Source organism: Chionomys nivalis, chromosome 1, assembly GCF_950005125.1.
Source record: "Chionomys nivalis chromosome 1, mChiNiv1.1, whole genome shotgun sequence".
In the NCBI taxonomy this organism is placed as follows: Eukaryota; Metazoa; Chordata; class Mammalia; order Rodentia; family Cricetidae; genus Chionomys; species Chionomys nivalis.
In genome coordinates this window covers 179,323,002-179,347,160 of record NC_080086.1, presented here as the reverse complement: position 1 = coordinate 179,347,160, position 24,159 = coordinate 179,323,002, and the positions used below count along the sequence as shown (strand labels likewise).

The window sequence follows — 24,159 nt, the reverse complement described above, 5'->3', positions numbered from 1 at the left end:
TCCATTCTTCCAACTTCTCTTTATGTCCTTTTGATCCTCAAGTTGATAACCTCTTTCTCTTTGGGCATTATTGTTATATACATGTATATGTATGTGTATACAATAATGTATATAAATACAACTTATTGGGTTCTTTTTCTGGTGTTGTAGATATGGTTTCAAGGCAGATCACTCGAGATGGGATGACTAATAAGGGGGCTTATACTTGAAAGAAGCTAATTATTGACCTATTACCAGGAGTCATAAGATGCCTGTGGCTCTCTTATAGCAAATAGAGACTACTGTAGAAAAGCCCCAACTGGACACAACCTACAGATAACTGATCGTGGGAAGTCCAGCTCCAACAGATACATCTATATATTGCAGTTCCTGCATATATGAAGCAAGGAACAATCTAGAAGAAATGAAGATTTTAAGAATCAGAATACCAGGAAGTCTGATATCAAACAATCTTTCCCAGAAGTAGCAACATAAACAAGAACAGAACACCGGACATATTCATAGGAAGAGGGGAAATTTTGTAGGGTCTTGCCCCAGACAAAGATATTTCAGAGTTTTTCAAAATTTTTAAGTAAAAATCGAGGCAACATAAATACTAACAATTAGGATATGAAGTGATATTTATATTTAGTCACCTAATGGACTGTTGCACAGTAATTTAAAATTATGTACATAAAATATTTGCTATTAAAGGATGTTCTTATTATAGTATATAAAAACTTGTAATGACTCCAATTTCATACATATGTAAAAGAAACAAGAAATTGTTGTTAGTTGCTGTTGGAATTGCACATGAAATATCAATTTTCTTTTCCTCCTTTTATTAATTGATTATTTTGTTTTAGGTAATTTTACTATTACAGAAAATCTGATTTTACTAAATATTTGTTTATAGTAAATGTTTATTATGTTATGTTTAATCATAGCTTCAGTTATTAGTGCTACGATTAAACACCATCACCAAAGAAACTTGGGGAAGAAAGGGTTTGTTTGGCACATATTTCTATATCACTGTTTATCATCAAAGGCAGTCAGGACAGGAACCCAAACGGCAGAAACCTCCACAGGTGCTAATGTTGAGGTCACAAATGGGTGTTGTTTACTGGCTTGCTCCCGTGACTGGTTCAGCCTTCTTTCTTATAGAACCCAGGACCACCAGCCCAGATGACACCACCCACAAGCCCTACCAATCACTAATTAAGAAAATACCCTACAGCTGGATCTCATGGATGCATTTTATCAACTGATTTTCCCTCTTTTCGGATAACTTTAGCATTTATTTGTTTGTTTATTTATTTATTCATTTTGGTTTTTTGAGACAGGGTTTCACTGTAGCTATCAAGCCTGTCCTGGAACTAGCTTTTGTAGATTAGGCTGGCTCGAAATCACAGGGATCTGCCTGCCTCTGCCTCCCGAGTGCTGGGATTAAAGACGTGCACCACCACCGCCTGGCTTACTAATTCTTTTGAAAGCTGTCATTAAAGATACACCTAAGCAGAAATCTGAGTTTCAAATTTTGACTGCATGGTGCATATAAAATAATGAGTATAAATTAGAGCTAAACTGTTGATGTGTAAATGTTTATTTATGAGTTTTATATTAACAAGACCCTAAAATTATTTTTAATTTGTTGCAGGGTTTTCCTTTTTCTCCCTATACAAATAGGAAAACTGAATGGCTAGTAATTATGGTCACAGTAGTGCTGAATATGTTTAATACTCTATTGGTTATCTTTTGTTGATGTAACTTTTGGAAGAAAGAGTTTATTGTAACACCCATAATGGTGATGTTTTCTTCTAAAACTGCAGATATTAAAGGGGAATATTTGCAGAGTAAATACTTGCACACACAACAAACTGACACATAACTGTCTGTTGTGTAGACTAATGTAACATGAAGGGCCAGGCCTGCTTGTTTGGGTTTCTGTCCTGCCCAGTACCCCACAACTGTTTAGCCCCAAAGAAAATCACACATAGATCTCTATAAGTTATAAAGCTGATTGGCCCATTAGCTCTAGCCTCTCACTGGCTAACTCTCACATCTTGATTAACCCATTTTTCTCATCTATGTTAGCCATGTGGCACAGTACCTTTTTCAGTGGAGCAGATCACATCCTGCTGCTTTGGTGGTCTGGGCAGGAGTGGGAGGAATCAGCATCCTCTTTCCCTGAATTCTCTGTTCTCCTTACATCATTTCTACTTCCTGTCTGGTTTTCCCACCTATATTTCCTGCCTGGCCAATCAGCGTTTATTTATAATATGATTGACAGATTACAGACAATTCTCCCACACCAGACGAACAACATGGAATAAGCTATTTTATTCGATAAAACGGAATCTCTGAAGATGACAGAGGAAATCTTCTCCATGTCAGTTTTGACCTTTACTCTAGTTTTACTTTAATACCACATATAACACAAGCACAATCTGTTGCCAAACTAAGCATCTCCAGTCTTAACACATGAACAACAGAAGATACATTCAATACCCTAAGACCTTGGTTTCGTCCATGGCTTCTGATTTATTATGCTTGGAAGAAAATACAGCTCTCTGAACACAAAGGTTGTAGTCTCTACTTCACTACAGTTAATTTTATCAGCATGGTTTAAGCACACCTTTCACTAAACTTTACTTCCTTCATATTGTGCATATTAAAAACAACTTAAAGTGGTGTCACTGCTAATGTCCCCCTCAGTCTGACCCAGCCATACAACTGCCACTCCCATTCAGAGGGATTAGTATGGTACTGTGTGGTTCCTTTCCTGTCCGGCTGGAGTTGGTGAGCTCCCATTAGCTCAGGTAAGCTGTTTCAGTGAGTGTACCCATCATGGCCTTGACCTCCTTGCTCATATTCTTACTCCTCCCACTCTTCAACTGGACTTTGGGAGCTCATCCCAGTGCTCCTCTGTGGGTCACTGTCTCTGCTTCCATCAGTTGCTGGATGAAGGTTGTATGGTGACATTTAAGATAGTCATCAATATGACTACAGGGTAAGGCCAGTTTGGACACACTCTCCACTATTGCTTAGGGTCTTAGCTGGGGTCGGGGGTCATCCTGATTCCTGGGAATTTCTCTAGTGCCAGGTTTCTAGCCCCATAGTGGCTCCCTCAATCAAAATATCTCTTTCCTTGCTGTCCAACTCTGTCCTTCCCCATCTCAACTATCCTTCCCCATCTCATCTATCCCTTTCCCTCAAATTCTCCCCCACTCCCCTTCTTCTTTCTTCCTCCTCTTCTACCCACCCTTCTCCCCTACCCCCATGACCCCAATTTTGTCAGGAAATCATGTTTCCCCTTCCTAGCAGAATCTATATATGCTTCTCTTAGGGTTCACCTTGTTATTTAGCTTCTCTAGAGTTGTGGACTACTGGCTCATTATCCATTGCTTTGCAACTAGCCTAGTATCTACTTAAGAGTAAGTACCATGTTCATCTTTCTGGGTCAGAGTTACCTCACTCAGGATGTTTTTTTTTCCTAGTTCCATCCATTTGCTTGCAAAATTCAAGATGTCATTAGTTTTTTTTTTTTTTTCCCACCACTGAGGAGTACTCTAATGTGTAAATGTGCCACATTTTCTTTATCTACTCTTCAGTTGAGAGGCATCTAGGTGGTTTCCAGGTTCCGGCTATTACAAATAATGCTGCTATGAACATAGTTAAACAAATGTCCTTGTAGTATGATTGGGCATCCTCTGGGTATATGCCCAAGAGTGACATTGCTAGGTCCTGGGGTAGGTTGATACCCAATTTTCTGGGAAACGGACATACTGATTTCCAGAGTGGTTGTACAACTTTGCATTCCCACCAGCAAAGAAGGAGCATTCCCCTTATTCCACATCCTCTCCATCATAAGCTATGATTAGTGTTTTTGATCTTAACCATTCTAACTGGTGTCTTAAGAGTTGTTTTGAGTTATCCCTACTGCTTGCACTGACTTTTTGGAATCGATTCTCTTTAGATGGATACTTTGATCAACCGAAATATAGTAGGGAGAGCCTTGGTCCTTCCTCAAAGCAATGTGCCTTACCCTCTCTAAGGAGTGTGAGGGATAAGGGGAATAGAGGAAGGGAATGGGAGGAAAGGAGGAAGTGAGAACTGGTATTGGTATGCAAAATGAAAAAAGGTAGTTTGTTTTCTTTTTTAAAAAAAATGAAATAAAAAAGTGAAAAGAAAAACAAAACAGCTTATGCTGACATAATAATAAATTACTCCCTAAGTACTTATTTTATACCCAATGATTAGAGCATTCCTCGTTTCCCATCAGAGAAGTTCCATATTGTAGGAGATGGTGATTAATAGAGAGATCCACAACTAGGAGAGATGCAGATCATGACTCCTGACCCTGAAGCTCAGAATAAGAGGTGAAAGATGCTAAAAGCCAGAGACAGTGGATGTCTGCCAAAACCAGTTTACCAGATATGATAATGGTATTGCACACATGAGTTCACAGTGACTGTGACTACATGCACAGTGTCTGTAAAAGAACAAACTAATCAAATCCCTGTATGGGTGAGGGAGGGGCTCGTGAAAGCCCACCTAGTACTGACAATGGATGGCTACTTGGGGGAGGGAGAGTCTGTTTTCTTCTGAGGGACCAACCATATTCCAGCTGATGGAAAGGCTTATAGCCATGCAAACACAGGCAGCATTAAGTAGATTCAGTGAATTTCTTTTAAAAAGAGCACAAAAAGTTGAGAGGAAAGTGTTGAAAGGGATGGAGAGAAACTGGTGGGAAATGGATAAGCAGTAGATTGATAAATATACATTAAGTGCATGTGCATGTATAGAATTCTCAAGCAATGAAAAAAGGTTTTTAAAGAAAACCATTACTATCAGTTTATAACAGGAAAGTCTTCTTGTGGCTCCAACTTTATACCAGTCTTTGGTGATATCAGTTCTGCATCATGGCCTTTTGTACAGTGTTCTAATGCTTTAATTTACAAATCTCTGTCAATAATTTATAGCCTTTATACTTCTCTAATTCATAAGTGTGGTGTTAAATTTTTGGTGAACTTCTTTTTAAAAAAGATTTATGTATTTTTATATTACGGGTATGAGTTTGCCTCCATGTACATCTGTGCACCACCTGTGTGCCTGGTGTCAGTAGAGGCTAGAAGGAGGCACTGGGTGCTTTGGAACAGGAGTTACAGATGATTGTTAGTCACCATATGGGTGCTGGGAATTGAACCTGGGTCCTCTGGAAGAGCCAGAGCTCATAACTGCAAAGCACCTCCTCTAGCCCTTCATTTAGATTTTTAAAAAATTTATTCTCTTGTATTTATATTATTCTCTCCTTTTTTCTTTTTGTTAATTTTTTAATTTTACATATCAACCCAGTTCCACCTCCCTCTCCTTCTCCTACTCATCCCACTCCCATCCATTCTTCAGAGGGAATAAGGCCTCCCTTGGCATCTTCTAGGAGTTAGATAGTGTTACATTTAAGTCTATGATTCAATTATTTCACTTGGAAAGGGTGTTAATTCCAAGTACAGATCAATGTTTTGCGGCTCCATCACATAGTTTGAATTGAAATGATTTCTTTTTCCCACTCTATTGTGGCTGCTCTTTGAGCAAAAATTATTTTACTGTAGTAGTCTATTTCCAGATGCCCTATTGTGTTTCCTTAATCCATATGTATTTTACAAATATCCACAGTCTTGATCATTGCAGGTTTTACAATAAATTTTCAGGTGATTTAGAAAAAAAATACTTATAATAATTTTAGATTTATACAAAAGTTATAAAAGTACTTTAAAAAAACCTCACCCATCCAAGAATTTCAATCAATCCTTTTCTCTTAGTGTGCCATGCTATGTTTATCAAAACTCAATTGAGCTCATTGATTTATTTTTTTTAAAAAACTGACACCTTTGTAGTCAGCTCTCCTTTGAATCCATGCTTTTTGTTTCACTATGTACTATTGTATGCATGTATGTATATGAATACTCATCTTCTAAGATTCAGGGAAAGAGTTTATCATGTAAGACTCTGACATTCAAGGTAAGATAGAAGCCCTATTAAGATAGTCTGAGTTGAGATCAAGTTAGACAATATATCCACTACAGCTCCCAAATCTGTGTCATGAATACTTGGTAAGCAAGTCTTCCATAACTGCCAGATGTTCCTTTAACTCCATATATACTTGTGCAGTGGGATATTAAATAGCATATCATTCATAAACCACCAGTATTTTGTTTTGCACATGACTCCCTGCCTCAGGGCAGTTCAGAATATTATGTCTCCATGCTTTCAATTTTGCTCTAGCCTATGTTATGTTGTATGCCATGTTTCTTCAGACGAATTGTCTAAAGCATTTGCACAATGAAAGAAACCCGACTCCCCAATGACTCTGAGATGCTTAGGATATGAGTGAACTGTCCGATTTAACATCTATTGGCAATTTACTGAAACAAACTCATGATCTTATGAGAAAGCTACTCACAGGAAACACACAGAGAGTTCCCATTTGAGTTGCAAGCTGAAATCAGAAGCAACAGCAAGATGGACTAGTTGGTATTATCCATTCAATTAGAAAAGAAAATGCATTCGCTTGAAATTAATTAGTGGCTTTAATTATTATAAAGCTTAGAGAACAAACTGGCATAAGATAGTAATTTACTATTGAAATCCTGATTAAGAAGGATCATTTATGAATGTGAACAGGAAGATAGCTAAACCCAGCTGTATCAGTCACTGCCAGAAAATGATTCTAAACAGTTTTCTTCACAAACAATGTAATTTCCAATTTTATTTATCTCTCAAAACCAGGTTGTGGAATTAGAGTTTTTAAATTGCAAAGTAGAAGTGACAATCCTTCGGAGAAAGTCAAAAGCTCAAAGACTCTTTGCCATACCAGTGACAGCCTTTAAATGGTCCCAGAAAGCATCACAGTTCTTGAAACAGCTTTGCAAACTCACCTCATAGTAACTTCGGACTGCATTGCAAAAGGCTTCATCGGCTACTATCTGAGTTTCCCCATTGAGGAAGGCCTGGAACCGTTCCTTCAGTAACTGCAACTGTTGTTTGTTGAGCTACAAGGAAAATAAATAAGTAAATAAATAAATACATAAATAAGCTGATAAATCAGCCAATTTGTACAATAGAACAATCATTAAAAGTTATATTTGCTGTAGGCAGATGAGTTAGACATAGATTTAGCTTTATAGTAAAGAAAAGAAACTGAAAAATCTTCCTCTCTGTGCTTATGAACATTTTCCCCAAATGACTTCCCTACACTTCTCAGAATCCAGATGTGGACCTGGGCTACAAATGTCTGCCCTAGACAGAATTCCTTGCGTTAACTTCCTGGCCCTTTGCAGAGACAGGAAAAGCTAAAATTTTGCTGAGAGACTGATGCACAAAATTGTGCTGAATAAGCAAAACCAGAGGGTAAGAACTCTTAGAGACAAGTAGACACCTTTTGGGGAAAGAGGCAATAAGCTGGACTATCACAGAACACAAGAGCAAAAGGGACTCAGGACAAAATCTTCTGGAAGGAATGAGTGCTGGCTTCTAAACGTTCCAATTCCAAGAACAAACATGCTTCACATGCCTGAACTGAAATAAATAGAGACATGAGCAGATGACAGATCTGGAAGATGAGCGACCCACAGATAAACCGGGAACGCCTACTCAAGCCCTCCTGGGGGAAGAGATGAGAGGCTGAGGGGGAACACAAATTTACAACCCAACTAAATCAGCACTGTAATGCGGCTGCCGTCACTACCAGCTGTCATAACAACCCAGGCTGGCTCAGACACAGGCTGTGACTCACCAACCATGTCCTCTAGTCAACTACAAACAGCATCAGTCACTTCAGTTTTAAGTTACACTGCAAAATAAAGACCAGGTGTCTCTTGTTAAAAAATTATATAAATAATTGCATGATAGTAGGAACAGAGATTTAAACCCAGTGTTTAGGCCCCTGAAAGCACTGTCTCGGGGCTCTGAGTTCATTCATGCCATGAACCTCATCTTTATCACACACACACACACACGCACGCGCGCGCGCCCTTAAGACAGGCAATAGGTCTAGACGTATAGAAATGCGGTGTTCATGCTCAACTAGACCAAGGCAGTTCTGGAAACAGTGTTCACTGAAACACATAACAAACAGCAGAGGAGTGATGTTTCTGTTTCATCCCATCATGATGAGACTTCACTGAAGAACCTAGTCCAGTTGTGGAGTCTATAGAGGCGGAACCATGCTGGGGGAAAATGATTAAAGGATTAGAAAGCTAAACAAAACTGGTATATTTTGCAATGGCAATGGGTTCTTGATCCTATTGCATGTAATGGCTTTGTGGGAGCCCAGGTAGTTTGGATGCTCACCTTAATAGACCTGGATGGAGGTGGGTGGTCCTTGGACCTCCCACAGGGCAGAGAAACCTGCTTGCTCTTTGGGCTGAGGAGGAAGGAAGACTTGATTGGGGGAGGGGGAGGGAATGGGAGGTGGTGGCGGGGAAGAGGCAGAAATCTTTAATAAATTAATTAATTAATAAAAAAAATCAGCAAGAAAAAAAAAACTGGTATGATTTGGCTTCAAGAAGAAAGCAGGTGTGAAATAAGTTTAAATCTTTTCAAAAGGCTGATTAAAATGCCATTCAAATATCAGACAGACAAGCACTTTCAAAACCTGGATTTTATTTAGGAGTCTAACAAACAAGGAAGCTTGAAATGAAACTGTGTTGCAGTTGCTCCCAGGCTGATAAAAAAGTGTCCTATTGTGTGCCTAGGTGTTAGAAGAGTAAATAAAAGAGCTTGCTCTGAGGACTGAAAGATGAAGATGGTCCATTCCTTCAGTAAGGTTACTTCCTTCATTTGAAAAGGAGTTAACCCCGATGAAGTACAGCAACAAGAAACATCACCATTATGCTACAAAGTACATCTCCATAGTAAGAAGAAAATAAAGAAGCCACCTTTTGTAGGCATGTGTACAAGCAAGGCAAAGTTAAGTCCACAACTTTAGTACTCTAAGCATAGCTCACAAAGAGGACTTAACGGAACTGGGACAGCAACTTCTTAGTGTAAGGCAGCTGTGAGGTTTTAGTTCCAGAGCCATGGGAGTCACAACAAAAAGCTTTACCTTACAAATCCAGCATCGGATGAGATGACAGAAATGGAAAGGTTTGTGGGGAACCAGAGGGGACTATCATGATCATTTGTCCAAGCTCCTTCACTGGATGAAACGTCATTCAAAATAAATAACTTGCTTCTCCTTCAACTTTCTTCTATCCAAAGTATTTTGTTAATCCTTTTAAAACCACTCTAAAATATTATCTCTGTGATTTCTAGTTTATCAGTATTTACGTTTAGTTGTTAGAATTACTTTCCAATGATTATGACATGGCAAATTCAAAGACATTAATCAAAGAAAGGAGATTGGAACAAGCCATCATCCCAGACAAAACCAGTACAGCATCAAAAACATGCATAAGCATGTACCTATCTATCAGGATCCAACGTTTATAAATAAAAGAATTTTAATTCTGTCACTTGTTTGCTTTTTTTTGTGGTGGATAAGAAGATAAAATATATTTAAAAAGTGTAAAGTATAAAGTTTAATATAAAGCTCCATAGCTTTAGTCCGAATCCTACTCTACCTGTATAGAAATTAGATTTTGAATCTGGTTTAGTTTGTGTGTGCTGTTTTTATTTGCAAGCTTTTCATAAGAAGTTTATAAACTTAAAATTTGAAAATGAATATGTACATATATGACAGATCACTAGATAGATACATAAATAGGTATACATAGATAGACAAAAGATACTGCTGCTATATTTAAGAAATGAAACAGCATCAAATATTAGATAAGTTAAATAAGTCTCTTAATTAACAACAAGTATTTATATTTCCATACAGATAAAATGGGAAAAGAAAAATGAAATCAGTCTTCAAATACAGCACTGATAACTGCTCTCAGAAAGTAGTTTCCTAAAATGCTTTGACCTATACAATCTTTATTATAGACTAAGAGACACACTATTTGGTTAGCACACAGATAGAAGAAATCAACACAGAAACAATCAGAATCAAAATACTAGTCAAATGTGATTTACATTTTGCTACAGTGCACTTTTTACTACAGTATAATACCAAAAGTGGCATAAGAATAACTAGTTATCTCCCCAGAAAAATATAGATTACAGTATAACTCACAATGATATGGATTAAATTATTTAATATGTAAAGATTGAACCATAATGAAACTAGAAGAAAACACGGGAGAATTCTTTTATACATCAGTGTGAGAAAAACCTCTCTAATTATGACTCAAAACCCACAATTCCCTTAAATGGAAAGAAACCTTCAGATCCATATTTCTCATGAATATAAATGTAAAATCCTCAAGAAAATGTTAGAAAGCTGAATTCAATAGGTATAAAATCAATTACTCAAGCAAAACCAAAAAGGACTCGTCATAGGTGTGTGGTTCAACACTCAAAAATCTATTAGTAGAACTTATCCCATGAACAAGCTAAAATGGAAAAGAAACACATGATCATATCAGTAGGTATAGCGAAAACATTTAGGAAAGTCAACCGTCATTCATAATTTTTTAGAAAGAAACGTTCATGAACCACAAATGGAGAGTAACTCCCTAAGCTTATATGTTAATAAAACCTCCTATAAAACCACACAATTACTGTTACATATAATGACAGGACATGAGCAGCTTTCTTCCTGAGATTATGGCAAAGGATGGGTGCTCAGCTGACCACTGCTCATCAAGAGAATAATGGAAGTCATCCTAGATAAAGCAGTAAGGCAAAAGGTAGAGAAAAAGGAAAAAGAAATTAAAACTGTCTTTCTTCATAGATCATAATGAAAATCTATGAAAAAGCCCAAAAAATATCGACGACAAAATGTCCCTGACATAATAATCAATTATAGTGTGGCAACAGTGTGTAAGGTTAGTGTACAAAAGTTAACTGCTTTTCTGTACAACACCAATGAATAAGTTAAAGTTTTAATTAGAGTTACAAGGTAGTTTTATTATCTTCTAAATGCAAAACCTGATCATAAATCTAACAAATGTATAAGACTGCAAAAGACAGCCATGTAGTAAAAAGCACAAAACCAATGAAGAAATCAAAGCAAACAAATTGGAAAGATATTCCCCTTCATGGGTAGGCAGATCAATATTGTTAGGATATTGGTTCTTCATTACTTGATATGATCGACTAAAACCATCCTCACTCAAAATTCTGACATGTCATTTTCAGGAAATCAACAAATTAATTTTACTACCCAGAAAGACAAAAGAACAAAAGTAGTCATGTTATTGAATGAAAAGAATAAAGTTGGAGGGCTGATACTACTCACCTTCAATGTTTATGGCAATGGTAATCTAGAAACTGAAATTAGCAGACGTGTAGGCAAGCAGATCAATGCAGTGAACAAGGATGCCCAGAAAGAGACCTAGAGAACTATTATCAACTGGTCTTTAACAAAGAAACAAGTCAACTTATGAAGAACAGACAGTATTTAGAGCAAATGACACTGGTATAGTTAGACAGCCACAAGAAAAATATGTGGGTCTAGACAAATACCTTACTTTCATTACAAATATTAACTTAAAAAGATCGCAATTATAAATGTAAAACTATGAAAGTCCTAATCTACGAAAAATTTTATATGACCATGTATTTGGTGACTTTTTGGAGACAAGGGCAAAGGCATAAAATGAAAAGATAATTGAGGCACTAGCACTAGACTTTATTTAAATTAAAATTTCCTCCTCTTCTCCAAATCCAATCCCCTAATCTCAGCCCCATCTTGGTAGCAGACTGCCAACTACATCCTCCCCTCACCCTCAGTCCATATCCCCAACCCTATAGGATCAGCAGACCTTCCCTTCCAACCTTCCTCCCTAAACATCCTGATACCCCAGTCCCAGTCCCAGGAAACATTCAACCTGACAGAGAAGCAAGTAGGCCACTGAAGTAGGTACACACTCAAGCTTTAGGTCTTTACTGCCCTACTGCTCATCCATGACCAATCTCACAGGATTATTCCCGGCTCTGTAGCAGGCCAACTGTTGTGGCCTCCCCTTCCTTTCTGCCCAATTCCTGGGGGAACACCCTACTTTCTTCCCTCCTGTGGACCTCTTCACCTCTTTTAGCCCATCTCCATTCCTAAGTGTCAGTTCCTAATACACAAGAACATGTTTTTCCTGGACCCTCTAGTGGCCACATCTATCAGGATCCCAGAAGAATTTCCTACCAAACACCATATAGCTACCATGCTGCTCTATGAACAAGAAACGACAACAGAAATCAAAAAGCAAACTCCCACCCAACAAAGACAAGACCAGATCTGAGCACTTACAGCTGCAGTCTTCCCAATCCCAGATGCCTAGATGCTAGTGTAAAACCAGAATCAATAAGAGCCAGGACAATACACCTCCACTAAAGTCCAGAAGCCAACACAGTAGGCCCTGACTTTTGTGACACAGCTGTAATGAAAGACAAAGACCTTAAAACAGAATAAATTTTGCATGCAAAAATGCCCTAGGAGACTATGAAAAGACTAACTGGAAAATTGATGGTAGTAATTCATATCCTAAAGAACTAATATCTAAAGACATAGAGACTTCCTAGAAACTGATGTAAACTTAACTAACGAGTCAGAAAGAAAATGAATAAAAGACACATTGCAGGGCAGTGACACTCAATCTAAGAAAACATGCCTAGCTCCATGTAACTCCAATAAGCTACAGTGGGAAATTTTGTAATAAATACATATGTCCCTGATATCAATAATTGTACTTGGTGATTGACAATACTGAAATACTTAAATACATGTAAAATGAAAGCATTTACTTCATTAAAAATGCTAATAATAGCCGGGCGGTGGTGGCACACGCCTTTAATCCCAGCACTTGGGAGGCAGAGGCAGGCAGATCTCTGTGAGTTCGAGACCAGCCTGGTCTACAAGAGCTAGTTCCAGGACAGGCTCCAAAACCACAGAGAAACCCTGTCTCGAAAAACCAAAAAAAAAAAAAAAAAAAACCAAAAAAAAAGCTAATAATAAAAGTGGGAATAATGTAATAAGAGGAGACATACTACATTCAAATAATATACCATATTAATTGCACAATAAAAATATAAGAATTCTCTGTGTTCTAATATGAAAAAATTCCAAAAGAAAGCAACTTAGAATGATATTTAAGATAGGGTTTGTTTGATATTGGAAATAGGCAAAATGAGAATGAGTATGAGAATTTGCCTTTATATGCTGAAAAAAACTAAGGAAGATAATGGTTTTACAAACACGACAGGTAGAAAATAAGAAAGGCTTTTCAACTTACACTGCTTTATTAATTTTGGGATTTAAAGTCACACATTTTATCTACTCAAATTTTATTAATATACATTTAAAATAGGCTATAAGTCTTAGAGTTTATATTGCCTTGGTAAAACACTGTTGTTGGGAGCAGTGAGACCCCAGATCCTGAATTTCTTGTAATCCACTGATCTGAGTGCCTACAGCTGCTCTGAGCATGCAACCTTCAAGAGTTCCTGATATATTCATTTAAACTCTTTGTTTTGTGAGGGCGTAATGCTTCTTTACAATATCTACTGGAATTTTCAAATACAAGTTGTTTTATCATAGGCATGGCTGTTGGCTCATCTCCAAATACACCTGCTACTTGTAACAGTCTATCTACATAATCTTGAAATGGTTCAGATGGTCCTTGTAGAACTTTTGATAATTGATCTCCAGCTGCCCTGTTAGGTAGGGCCTTCCACGCTTTTGTGGCAGCTGCAGCTATTTGGGCGAATACTCCTGGATCATAAAGAATTTGTTGCTGCAAATTGGCATAAGCCCCAGCCCCAGTTAACATATCTAAATCACGTTGAGCTTGACCCGCTAGCGCATTTAACTGGGCCGTTTGCTTACAATTTTCCTGATATTCCCCTTGCCATAGGAGATAAACTCCCCCAGATAAGACAGCACGACATAATTGCTGCCAATCACTTGGTGTTAAATTCATAGCAGAGAAAGATTCTACCATGGCCAACGTGAAGGGTGCTTGAGCCCCATATACAGCTACAACTTCCTTTGTTTCATTTCTTTAAATTTTATTGCAAAATTTTGGCGAATTGTTTGCCCTGGGTTGTTGGTGTCTGGCACCTCCATCACCGGTGTAACCATGCGTACAGGACGGAAACAAACTCCCTTGTTTTGTTCAGTGTCAGAGCCCCTACTCAACTGAGACCCCCAACCTTCATCATTATAAGCCGGTGGGGCCGAGGGAGTTGGATGTGAGTCTTTTTTTACTCTACGCTTTCTCAGCTTTTTAAAGAGATCTTTTTAATTCCTTACGTATAATCTCCTCTTCTTCTTCTGATGAATCCTCCTCACTATCCTCCACTAGCTCTAAATCATCAAACTCCTCCTTATCGTCCGACTTTTCTCTGAACCAAGAAAAGATACCTCCCATCTTTTCTCCTCAATATGTCTCTGTTGGCCAGGAACGACTGTCTGCTTACCTCTCTTGGAGGGGCTTCCAAGGACGGTCTCTCTGCGTTCCCTTTCCCGATATCTCGGTGGGGACCTCCAATTGCCGCGCACCGCACCCCCGTGTCTGCGCTCTGTGCGCTGGCACCCAGTTCCCGAGCTTCGGGCAAGGGGCTGGAGGTTGAGAACTCAGACGCAGAGATAGACTGACACACACAGCTCCAAAAACGCTGGTTCAGAAAGCCCCTTTATTAACACCATGTAGACTTAAATACACTGCAGTGAATGGTCAACAGGTGATCCTCTGATCCTCTAACTAGGCACAGCTTCTAGTAACTTATATTGGAAGGTTCTAGGAGGGAAAAGCAACTGAAGGCCAGGACTCATTAATCCCAACAACTGTGACCAAAATAGCACAGAGAGGAAAGTGTTTATTTAATGTTACAACTCTCAGGACATACTCTATCAATGCGGGAAGGCAGGGCAGGAACTCGAGCAGAACAGGAACCTGGAGGCAGGAACTGAGGCAAAAACCACACGGGAGTGCTGCTTACTGCTGTGTTCTTCATGGCTACTTCATTGTGCTGTCTTGTAGTCAGTGACTAGGAATATCAGTCCACAGCTGTCACACAATGAGCTGGGTGGGCCCTTTCACGTCAATTAGTCATCAAGAAAATGCAGCACAGTCACCTTAGAACCTTCATCTGGCGATGGATCGAGGTAGAGACAGAGTCTCAGTTTGGAGCAACGGTCTGAGCTCTTAAGGTCCAAATGAGGAGCAGAAGGAGGGAGAACATGAGCAAGGAAGTCAGGACCACGAGGGGTGCACCCACCCACTGTGACAGTGGAACTGATTTATCGGGAGCCCACCAAGGCCAGCTGGACTGGGACTGAATAAGCATGGGTTGAGACTGGACTCTCTGAACATGGCGGACAATGAAGGCTGATGAGAAGCCAAGGACAATGGCACTAGGTTTCGATCCTAATACATGAACTGGCTTTGTGGGAGCTTAGCCTGTTTAGACGCTCACCTTCCTGGACATAGATAGAAGACCTTCGTCTTCCCGCAGGGCAGGGAATTTGGACTGCTCTTCAGTATTGAGAGGGAGGGGGAATGGTGTGGGGGGAGGAGAAGAGGAGTCGGTATGGGGGAGGGGAGTGGGGGGAGGGGGCAATATTTGGGAGGAGGGGAGGGAAATGGGAAACGGGGAGCAGGTGGAAATTTTAATTAAAAAAGAATAAAAATAAAAAAATAAAAATAAATAAAAAAAGAAAAAAGAAAATGCAGCACAGGCCAATCTGGTAGGGGCAACCTCAGCTAAGTTTCCTTGTTCCAATGACTCTAGCTGTGTCAAGTTGACATAAAACTAGACAACACACTATGATACCAATTTTGCACAACTTTAAACTCAGAACAATTACAATCAATTGCAAATAGCTCAAGTCTACACAACATGAACAATGGACACAAATCAACTGACTTTAAGTTATCCTTTCAGGAGGATAAATTAGATAATGTGGAATTCCCCTCTTTACGCTATGAATATTTATTACTATTTGTTAATAAAGAAGCTGCTTTGGCCTATAGCAGGGTAGATAGAATATAGCCAGATATATAGAGAAAGTAGGTAGATCAGGGAGATGGGATGTAGCTGCCAAAGGAGAAAGAAATGCCAGAACCTTACCAGTAAGCCATAGCCTTATGCTGATATACAGATTAGTAGAAATGGATTAATCTTAGATATAAGAGTTAATAAGAAGCCTGAGCTAACAAGCCAAGCAGTGTTGCAATTAATAGTTTCTGTGTGATTATTCGAGTCTGAGCAGTAAGAAAATGAAAAACCAGTCTCCACTTAGAAAGTGGCACAAAAGTGGGGCAACTACATCACATAAAAACTGAGAGAAGCATTGGGAGGAATCCTAAACACGAAAGAAGAGAGTTTAAGCATGGCTCTTTGGTAGCAGCATTTTCTTCTGGGAGCTCTGTTTGCTGTTGGCAAGCAGAGGTGTGGCTCTTTTAAGAAGGCTTCCTGGTTCATACTGGCATTACTAACAGCTCTGGCTCTTTCAGGAGGTCTGGCAAAAGAACACCTAAATGGGGTTTGTGAGCAGAGTGCTACAAGTTGCTTAGTGGCAATATAGACCTGCTGTGTCCCTGCAGCTGAGGCAATGAGCATGGCTTGCAGAGCTGGCAGTAAGTGTACCAGCCATACTTAAAGACCAAGAGATATTTGATTACGGGGTCTGTTAACCTAAACCAACATAAAGATATCTTGTCTTCAAAATTTGGGTCTAATGATATATTGTTTTGGAAAAGAGGTGTTGCTTTTATTTCCTCAGAGAATGGGAACCTATGGATTTCTTCCAGACAAATGTGGTTTGATGGAACAAGACTCCCAGAAAGGTATCCATGAACACTAAAAATACTTCATCCAACAAATAGCAGGAAGCAGTTTGGAGAAAACTATGCCCAAGGTCCCAAAATGATTGTTTGTTGATGTTTGCTTTCATTTAAAGGGGAATATGATATAGAGATGAATACTTTGTACTGGTAAAAATCTTGATCTGTTGACACAAATTTAAGGTTGATTTTGTTATACCGTGTATATGTATTTCTGCTCTTGTTTAAGGTATTGTGTTTGTGTAGCTCATTTAAAACTGTAATGTATAGTTAAGAAATACACATTAATAGTCATCTGTAATAAGCAAACTTTTATTTATGTTAGTTAGGTTTGCAAAGCATAGATATATATTTCAGTTAGATAAATAATCTTTAACACTCCAAAGATTTACAGAATATGGCATTTAAAAAGTTTTAAAAATTTAGACTTTTCTTGAAAGTGAGACATGTCTGCTTCTGGCAGCACCAATTACATCAGAGAGGTCGATGGCATCGAAGAAATTATGGAATTTGTCTTCAATGTGATAAGGCTAGCCATTTGGGCAAGAAACTGCTCTTGCCTGGCCTGTTTGATGGTATGTGGTATGAACTGGACATGCAGGACCCATAGAAATGTGAGTGCTGAACTTGCCTAAGGAAGGTGAGACAGTCCTTCAGAGCTCCTCCTTCACAGAAGAAACTGCCAGACATTCTGCAGGACACAGAAGAAAGCAACTGATGAACTTTGCTACTACAAGTCAGACAGATCTTCAAATTTCCTGCTTCATGGAAAAGTCTGCCAGATATTACAGACCTGTAGGCTGAAGATAGATGCCCTAATGTTACAGAAGAACTTTGGGTGACTGTCCAGTCAGTGAGATGTCTCTGTCATTTCTAGAAGTTTGTAAGTTGCTTACAATGCACTTTCTGTTCATTTAAGAAATATTATATCTTTCTGGGGTCTTTGATGGAGTTGAAGACAGAAGTTGAAGGACATGCCAGAACCTTGCCAGTAGGCCACAGCTTCGTGTCAATACACAGATGAATAGAAATGGGTTCATTTTAGATATAAGAGTTAGTTAGTAAGAAGTCTGAGCTAATATGCCAAGCAGTGCTGTAATTAATATAGTTTCTGTGTGATTATTTGGATCTGAGCAGTCAGGAAATGAACAAGCAGTCTCTGTTTACGCATTGTATTATTTCTTGTTTTGTTTTTTAAACATTTAAAGTGTAAGGATTTCACTGAATGGTAGTTAAAGAGAATGAAATAAAAACCATGCTAATCTTATGCCCATATCATTCTAAACAATTTATTCATTTTAGATGATTGGATTTTAATATTGTTTGGTTTTGAAATAGTCTCATGCAACATGCTATGTGGCCTAGGCTGGCTTCAAACTTGATATGAAGCCCATTCTCGTCTTGAATTCCACATTTTTCTGCCTCTGTCATACAAGTACTTGGATTATAGGCATGTGCCACTACACCTGGGTCAATGTATAAATTTCATAAAATCTCTAACAAGTGACTTCTCAGAATTCATTTGAGCCCACTGTGCCCACACACAGAGGTTGGAGAGAGAATCTATTACCTTAAAGAAACCTATTCACAATTTGGGCAGTAATAAAATGTTGCAGGGAGCACTACTTGTTTGGTTCCTGGTTGCCCTGCTAACTTAGACCCAAAATAATCACATAGAAACTGTATTATTTAAATCACTGCTTGGCCCATTAGCTCTAGTTTCTTGTTGGCTAACTCTTACATCTTAATTTAACCCATCTCCATTAATCTGTGCATCATCACGAGGTCATGGCCTGCCAGCAGTTTCAGCACGTCTATCTCTGGCAGCTCCATGGCATCTCTCCGACTCCACCTTCCTTCTCCCAGCATTCATTCCAGTTTCCCCCACCTACCTAAGTTCTGCCCTATCAACAGGCCAAGACAGTTTCTTTATTCATTAACCAATAAAAACAACACATAGAAAGACCTCCCACGCCAATAAAACATTAAAATATTCATCCTGTGACTTTGTAGTACAACCTATCCCTTATTCAGTACTTTCTAGGGCAACACAGACTAGAAGCTAAGTTCTTCAACACAACAATTTAAGAATCTAAACACAAGCATTTGCTCAGGAGTCTTCACTTCTAGAACAAAATTTCGGGTTTCTCCAATCCCCTGGATACTCTTCCCTGTAGTTTCTCATAAAATAAACATGCTAAATCAAACTAAAACCACAAAAGCTCCTCGAAAGCTGTAAGACAGGCAAATGAAATGTATTACAATAGCAATGTTCCCTCTTAATATAGACTGGTAGAGTGTGTATATCTCTCGTAGGATAGAGCGGCAAACAGAGAAAGAGTGGTGGGAAGGCAGCTTCCCACACCGTGAGCACTCCATGTCTATTAATTCAACCCAAGAGATAATTAGCTCTTGGCAGACACATCAGATGACTCACATCACACTTCTTGTCAACAAAAACTTCTAAGACTTTCTTCCATGCTCTTCATTAAGCCCTGTTTCATCTTTCTAAATCCATTCAGTTCATTGTTACAGTTGATTAAGACTTTTGGTTTTACTTCTGATTCCCTTTCTCCCAGATCTGTAAAGCTCTGCCAGTTTGCTATAGTCACTATTGTAATAAGACATTATTCATAGTCTTTGTTGCAGTAGTACAAAATACTTACTAACTCATGATTAGGAATTCTGATATTTCCATTATTGGTGATGATATACAACATCAAACAATATTTTGTGGGGTCAACTGACTTACTGTTCAACTGTGTTTGAAAACTGTTTGAAAACTGTATTTTCTCCATATTTTAATGTCAGGCATTGCTTTCACCACCAATGAATAAAACATTTCTTTCAAATATAAATAAAAAACTAACAACAATCTAGTGGGGATTTAAAACAAACTTTATATAAAAATAAATTATAGAAGCTTAAAAAACACACATATCCTTGAAAATATGTAAACACAGTCAAGACACCATGCTTATGAAAATACTTCAAATATTGACAGTAAAGGCTGCATTTTATAGATCCAGTCCAGCTGTGCTAATAGCGTAGCTGAAATAACAACTGCAATGGGGAAAACAAAACCCTGGGTTTAAAGATGTTCTGTTTATCTTTGGCATTTTGTTTTCCAGTTCAAATTAGATCATAGACTTTTCATGCTAAACCATGGACTAACTGAAGACACATTCCAGGATTCTTCTAGACAAGAAACAACTCAATATGCCTCCAAGAACCCAGCACCCACTACTGTACTGTGTGGATCCTGCCTTGGCCTGCAGCTCTCGTCACCAGGCTCACCACTTACAGTAGCAGCTTCAAGATAACAGATTCCATAGCAAAGCAGCACATGACCGCAGGGTAGAATATCTTTGGGACTGGAATCAGAGTTTTCTAAGTTAAGCTTCTTTACTCCAGACACCAATGTTCATGAAAATGCACAAAGACACACTACTAATTAGGCACAGCAAAAGGACAGAGTAAAGATTAAAAGACAGGAGGGAAAAAGGAGTAGTGTGTATCAGTAGCTGACAAATAAAATGTACAATACTGGCACCTTCCACAGTCTAAAACACGAAGGCCCTCAAAAGGGCAGAGCAAAGTAGCTCCTGAGAGAGCCTCTTACATGGGAAACACTAGCACTAATCAAATCCAATTCTATAAGGTTTTGTGTCCTCTTGCATGCAAACAGATGCAGGTTAAGCTTTGGCTTTGGATAATTTTGGTCCTCATAGCCTTCAGATCAAGAATATTTAACCACAGAGTTTATGTAACATTCCAAACATTGGAAAGAAAAGATGAAAGCTGAAACATTTCTGATTCCAAGGCTTTCAAAACAGGGATATGTAACCTGTTCTTGGGATAGCGACTATGCCCACCAGAGATTACAAAGACCAGGCTTATTATGTGACCAATGAGATATAAGATAGGAGATATGCATGAATTCTTGCAGGAAGGATGCTGCAGCGAACGGTTCCTTCGTTCTTTCTCTGCGGCTGACATTTTATATGACAACTGAAGGTGTCACATTGAGTATGAAGACAGAGAAATAGCAGCATAAACAGAGTTGGCGCCCACAACAGCAATGCCACCCTGGACCCCTCACCTCTCAACTTTCACCAAGAGAGAACAGACCATCGCATGCAGACAACTTTTATTTTGGCTTTATTGGCAATATGTAGCTACTGGCACTTAATCCTAATGAATTAAAAAGAAAAATCAATAAAGTACAGAACCAGGAGGAAAATAGCACAGTACCCAGGTAGCCTAATATTTCCTGTAAGATTATTCTAAAATATTTTTCATATTTTTTTGCAATAGAAGATCATCATTCAATAGGTCTGCCCCAATAAACAGTGAACATCTAAATAAAAGTGCCTGAGGCAGACTGAAAATAATATTATTTTGGAAAATTGAAATGTTATAATCTCACAGTATTATGAGGGAGATTAAAAAGTCCCAAAGGAACAATAGCAATTTAGCATATCTTATAATAAAAGGTATGCTAACTAATGAGTATAGAATCACACCTACAGCATTAAAGATAAACGGACCCTAGGCAAAGCTAACTCAGCTATGTTCTTGTCAGAATGTAAACCTGAGAAAAAGCACACACCATTATGATGCCATCTTTGGTGTGTACGTGGGAGGCAGGTGAAAAATGAAACTGCAATATGTAGTCCAAGGATTTCACTAATTTCCCTGCCAAGGGGCATAGACAGCATACCTCCAAATGCCTAGTTTTTCTTTCTTTTTCTCCTTGTGGAATTGTCATCAACAAATAAAAATCACGCATATTCAAGGGTATTTATAATGAGATGTTTTGTCATCATTTGACCTTTTCTGGACAGGTTTATACACTGTAAATTAGTTGCTATAAATAATCTAATTAACATATTCATTACTTTCTAGTTAACTTGTGTGGGTGAGTGTGTCTACATGTGTAAGAGTACTGAAGATGCACTTGCATAACGGATTTAATATATGTAACATGATATTATTAACTGTAGTTGTCAGGATTAAAACGATATCTCTAGAACTTTCCATTCTGTATAAGTGAAACTTTGTACCCTTAGACGTAGGTTTCTGCTATAACTCTGACTAAAACAATGCTTATTACATAACAAGTTCTCAATATTTCCTTTTTAATGAATGCACTAAGAAACAGAAATAACGTGCTAATAAAACTATTTCGTTGTAGGATGGCCATATCCTTTAGTCTCATATTTGAGTCTCCATCCCTCCCTACCCAGCAAGAAAATAAAATGAACTCAGCAACCACAATGGATCAGAAAATAATCCACCCAAGATAGTGCTATTTCATCAATTAGTCAGTCAGTTTACATAGTAGTAAAAGGCAATGGAGTCTTCTACTGAGGTTATTTCATTTCTTTTTATAACTTGATCCCCACAATTTATATGACAATAAGAGGGCTCATTAATCTCAGTGCCTCACATTCTTTATCTACATAATAAAAACAGTGATAACATTTAACAAGAATGTTATACTAAACAAGATACTCAAACAGAAGAGATTAACATATTAGATGGTTTGTAACTGCTATTACTTTAGAAACATGTGGTTGTTTTATTTTAGCAAATTCAAGAACCACAGGAAAATAAATGAATCGTAGAATAGATGCCAAAGAACAATTAATAATAGTTGGATACAGTGCCATGCTACTCACCCCAATAAGTATAAACCATGGCTATTTGGCACTTGAACTATGCTGGTCCAAGTTCATATGCTGTTTCAAACCCATTCTAAATTCCAATACCACACACACACACACAAACAAAGAAAAACAAGAACACATCACCAAAATCTTCATTAGTTATATGCAGAAAAAAATGGATATAAAGGTTAAAATAAGTTAAGATACCATCATCTGTTCCTTTGGATATGTTTTTAAAAGGATCCCAGAAAGTCTAAATTACATCTCTGGCTCACATTTTTCAGTTGTTCATTATCAGTATGTAGAAACACGTGTGATATTTAAATGTCTCTAGACGAAAAGATGAGTGGCATCATGATAGCCCATGCAAAGCAGATATGGCGTGAATCACAAAAGGAGACTGCACTGTATACAAGCTGAGGGCAAAGTACTGAGATATGGCCTATTCCAAAGAAATTGAGTGTGGACCAAATGCAGTGCTTCGCAATATGCCCACCTTATCTGCAAGTTCCACTTCTACAGCCATCCACCTCATCCACCTGCAGACAGAGAACACCCCAGAAATACAACTGTTCCTGGGCTGGATACAGGCAAATTTTTCTTAACATACCTAAACAATAGAGTATACCAACTATTTTCATAGCAATTATATTCTATTCAGCACTATGAGCAATCTACAGATGACTTAAAGCATACAAGAGATGTATAAATTACATGCAAATACTAGGTGTTTTGAAATAAGACAATCAAGTTCTTTGTATATTTTGGAGATCCCCTCTGTCTGTTGTGGGGTTGTTGAAAATCTTTTCCCAATCTGTAGGCTGTCGTTTTATCTTGTTGACCATGTCTTTTGCTTTACAGAAACTTCCCAGTTTCAGTAGGTCCCATATATTAAATGTTACTCTCTGTGCCTGTGCTATTGTGGTTATATTTAGGAAGTGGTCTCCTGTGCCAATGTGCTCAAGTTTACTCCCAACTTTCTCTTCTATAAGGTTTATTGTGGTTGCTTTTACATTGAGGTCTTTGATCCTTTGGAACTTGAGTTTTTTGCATGCTAATAGCTATGGATCTATTTGCCGCTGTTGGATATATAACCAAAAGACACTCAGTTATATTACAAGGACATGTGCTCAACTATGTTCATAACAGCATTATTTGAAATAACAAAAATATGGAAACAACCTAGATGCCCCTAAACTGAAGAATGGATAAAGAATAATGACATCTTGAAATTTGCAGGCAAATGGATGGATCTAGAAAAAACCATATTGAGTGAGGTAACCCAGACCTAGAAAGACAAATATAGTATATATTCACTCATAAGTGACTTTTAGACATAAAGCAAATAAAAACCTGCCTACAGGTCACAACCCCAGAGAAACTATATAACAAAGAGGACCCTAAGAGAAACATATATGGATCTACACAGGAAGGTGAAAAGGAAAAGATCTCCTGAGTAAATTTGGAACATGGGAATCATGGGAGAGTATAGAAGGGGAGGAGGAAAAGAGTGGAGAAAAAGGTATAGCTCAATGAAAACAATTTGAAAAAAAGACAATGAAGCATCTGTGCTTGTTGGTATCCATATGGGGAGCCTCAGTCATACATAGGTCTGAGATACA

At 38.2% G+C, this 24,159-nt stretch overlaps 1 protein-coding gene across 8 annotated transcripts in view; it reads right to left on the bottom strand.

Annotated features, from left to right (window-relative positions):
* The window catches only part of Cadps2 (calcium dependent secretion activator 2), a 529,236-nt gene that overhangs the window by 375,493 nt on the left and 129,584 nt on the right, over positions 1-24,159 (bottom strand). For all 8 annotated transcript variants that reach the window (XM_057791365.1, XM_057791395.1, XM_057791386.1 and 5 more), the window contains exon 2: positions 6,915-7,028. In XM_057791365.1, coding sequence (XP_057647348.1) covers positions 6,915-7,028 — 114 coding nt within the window. The remainder of the gene's footprint in view (positions 1-6,914; positions 7,029-24,159) is intronic.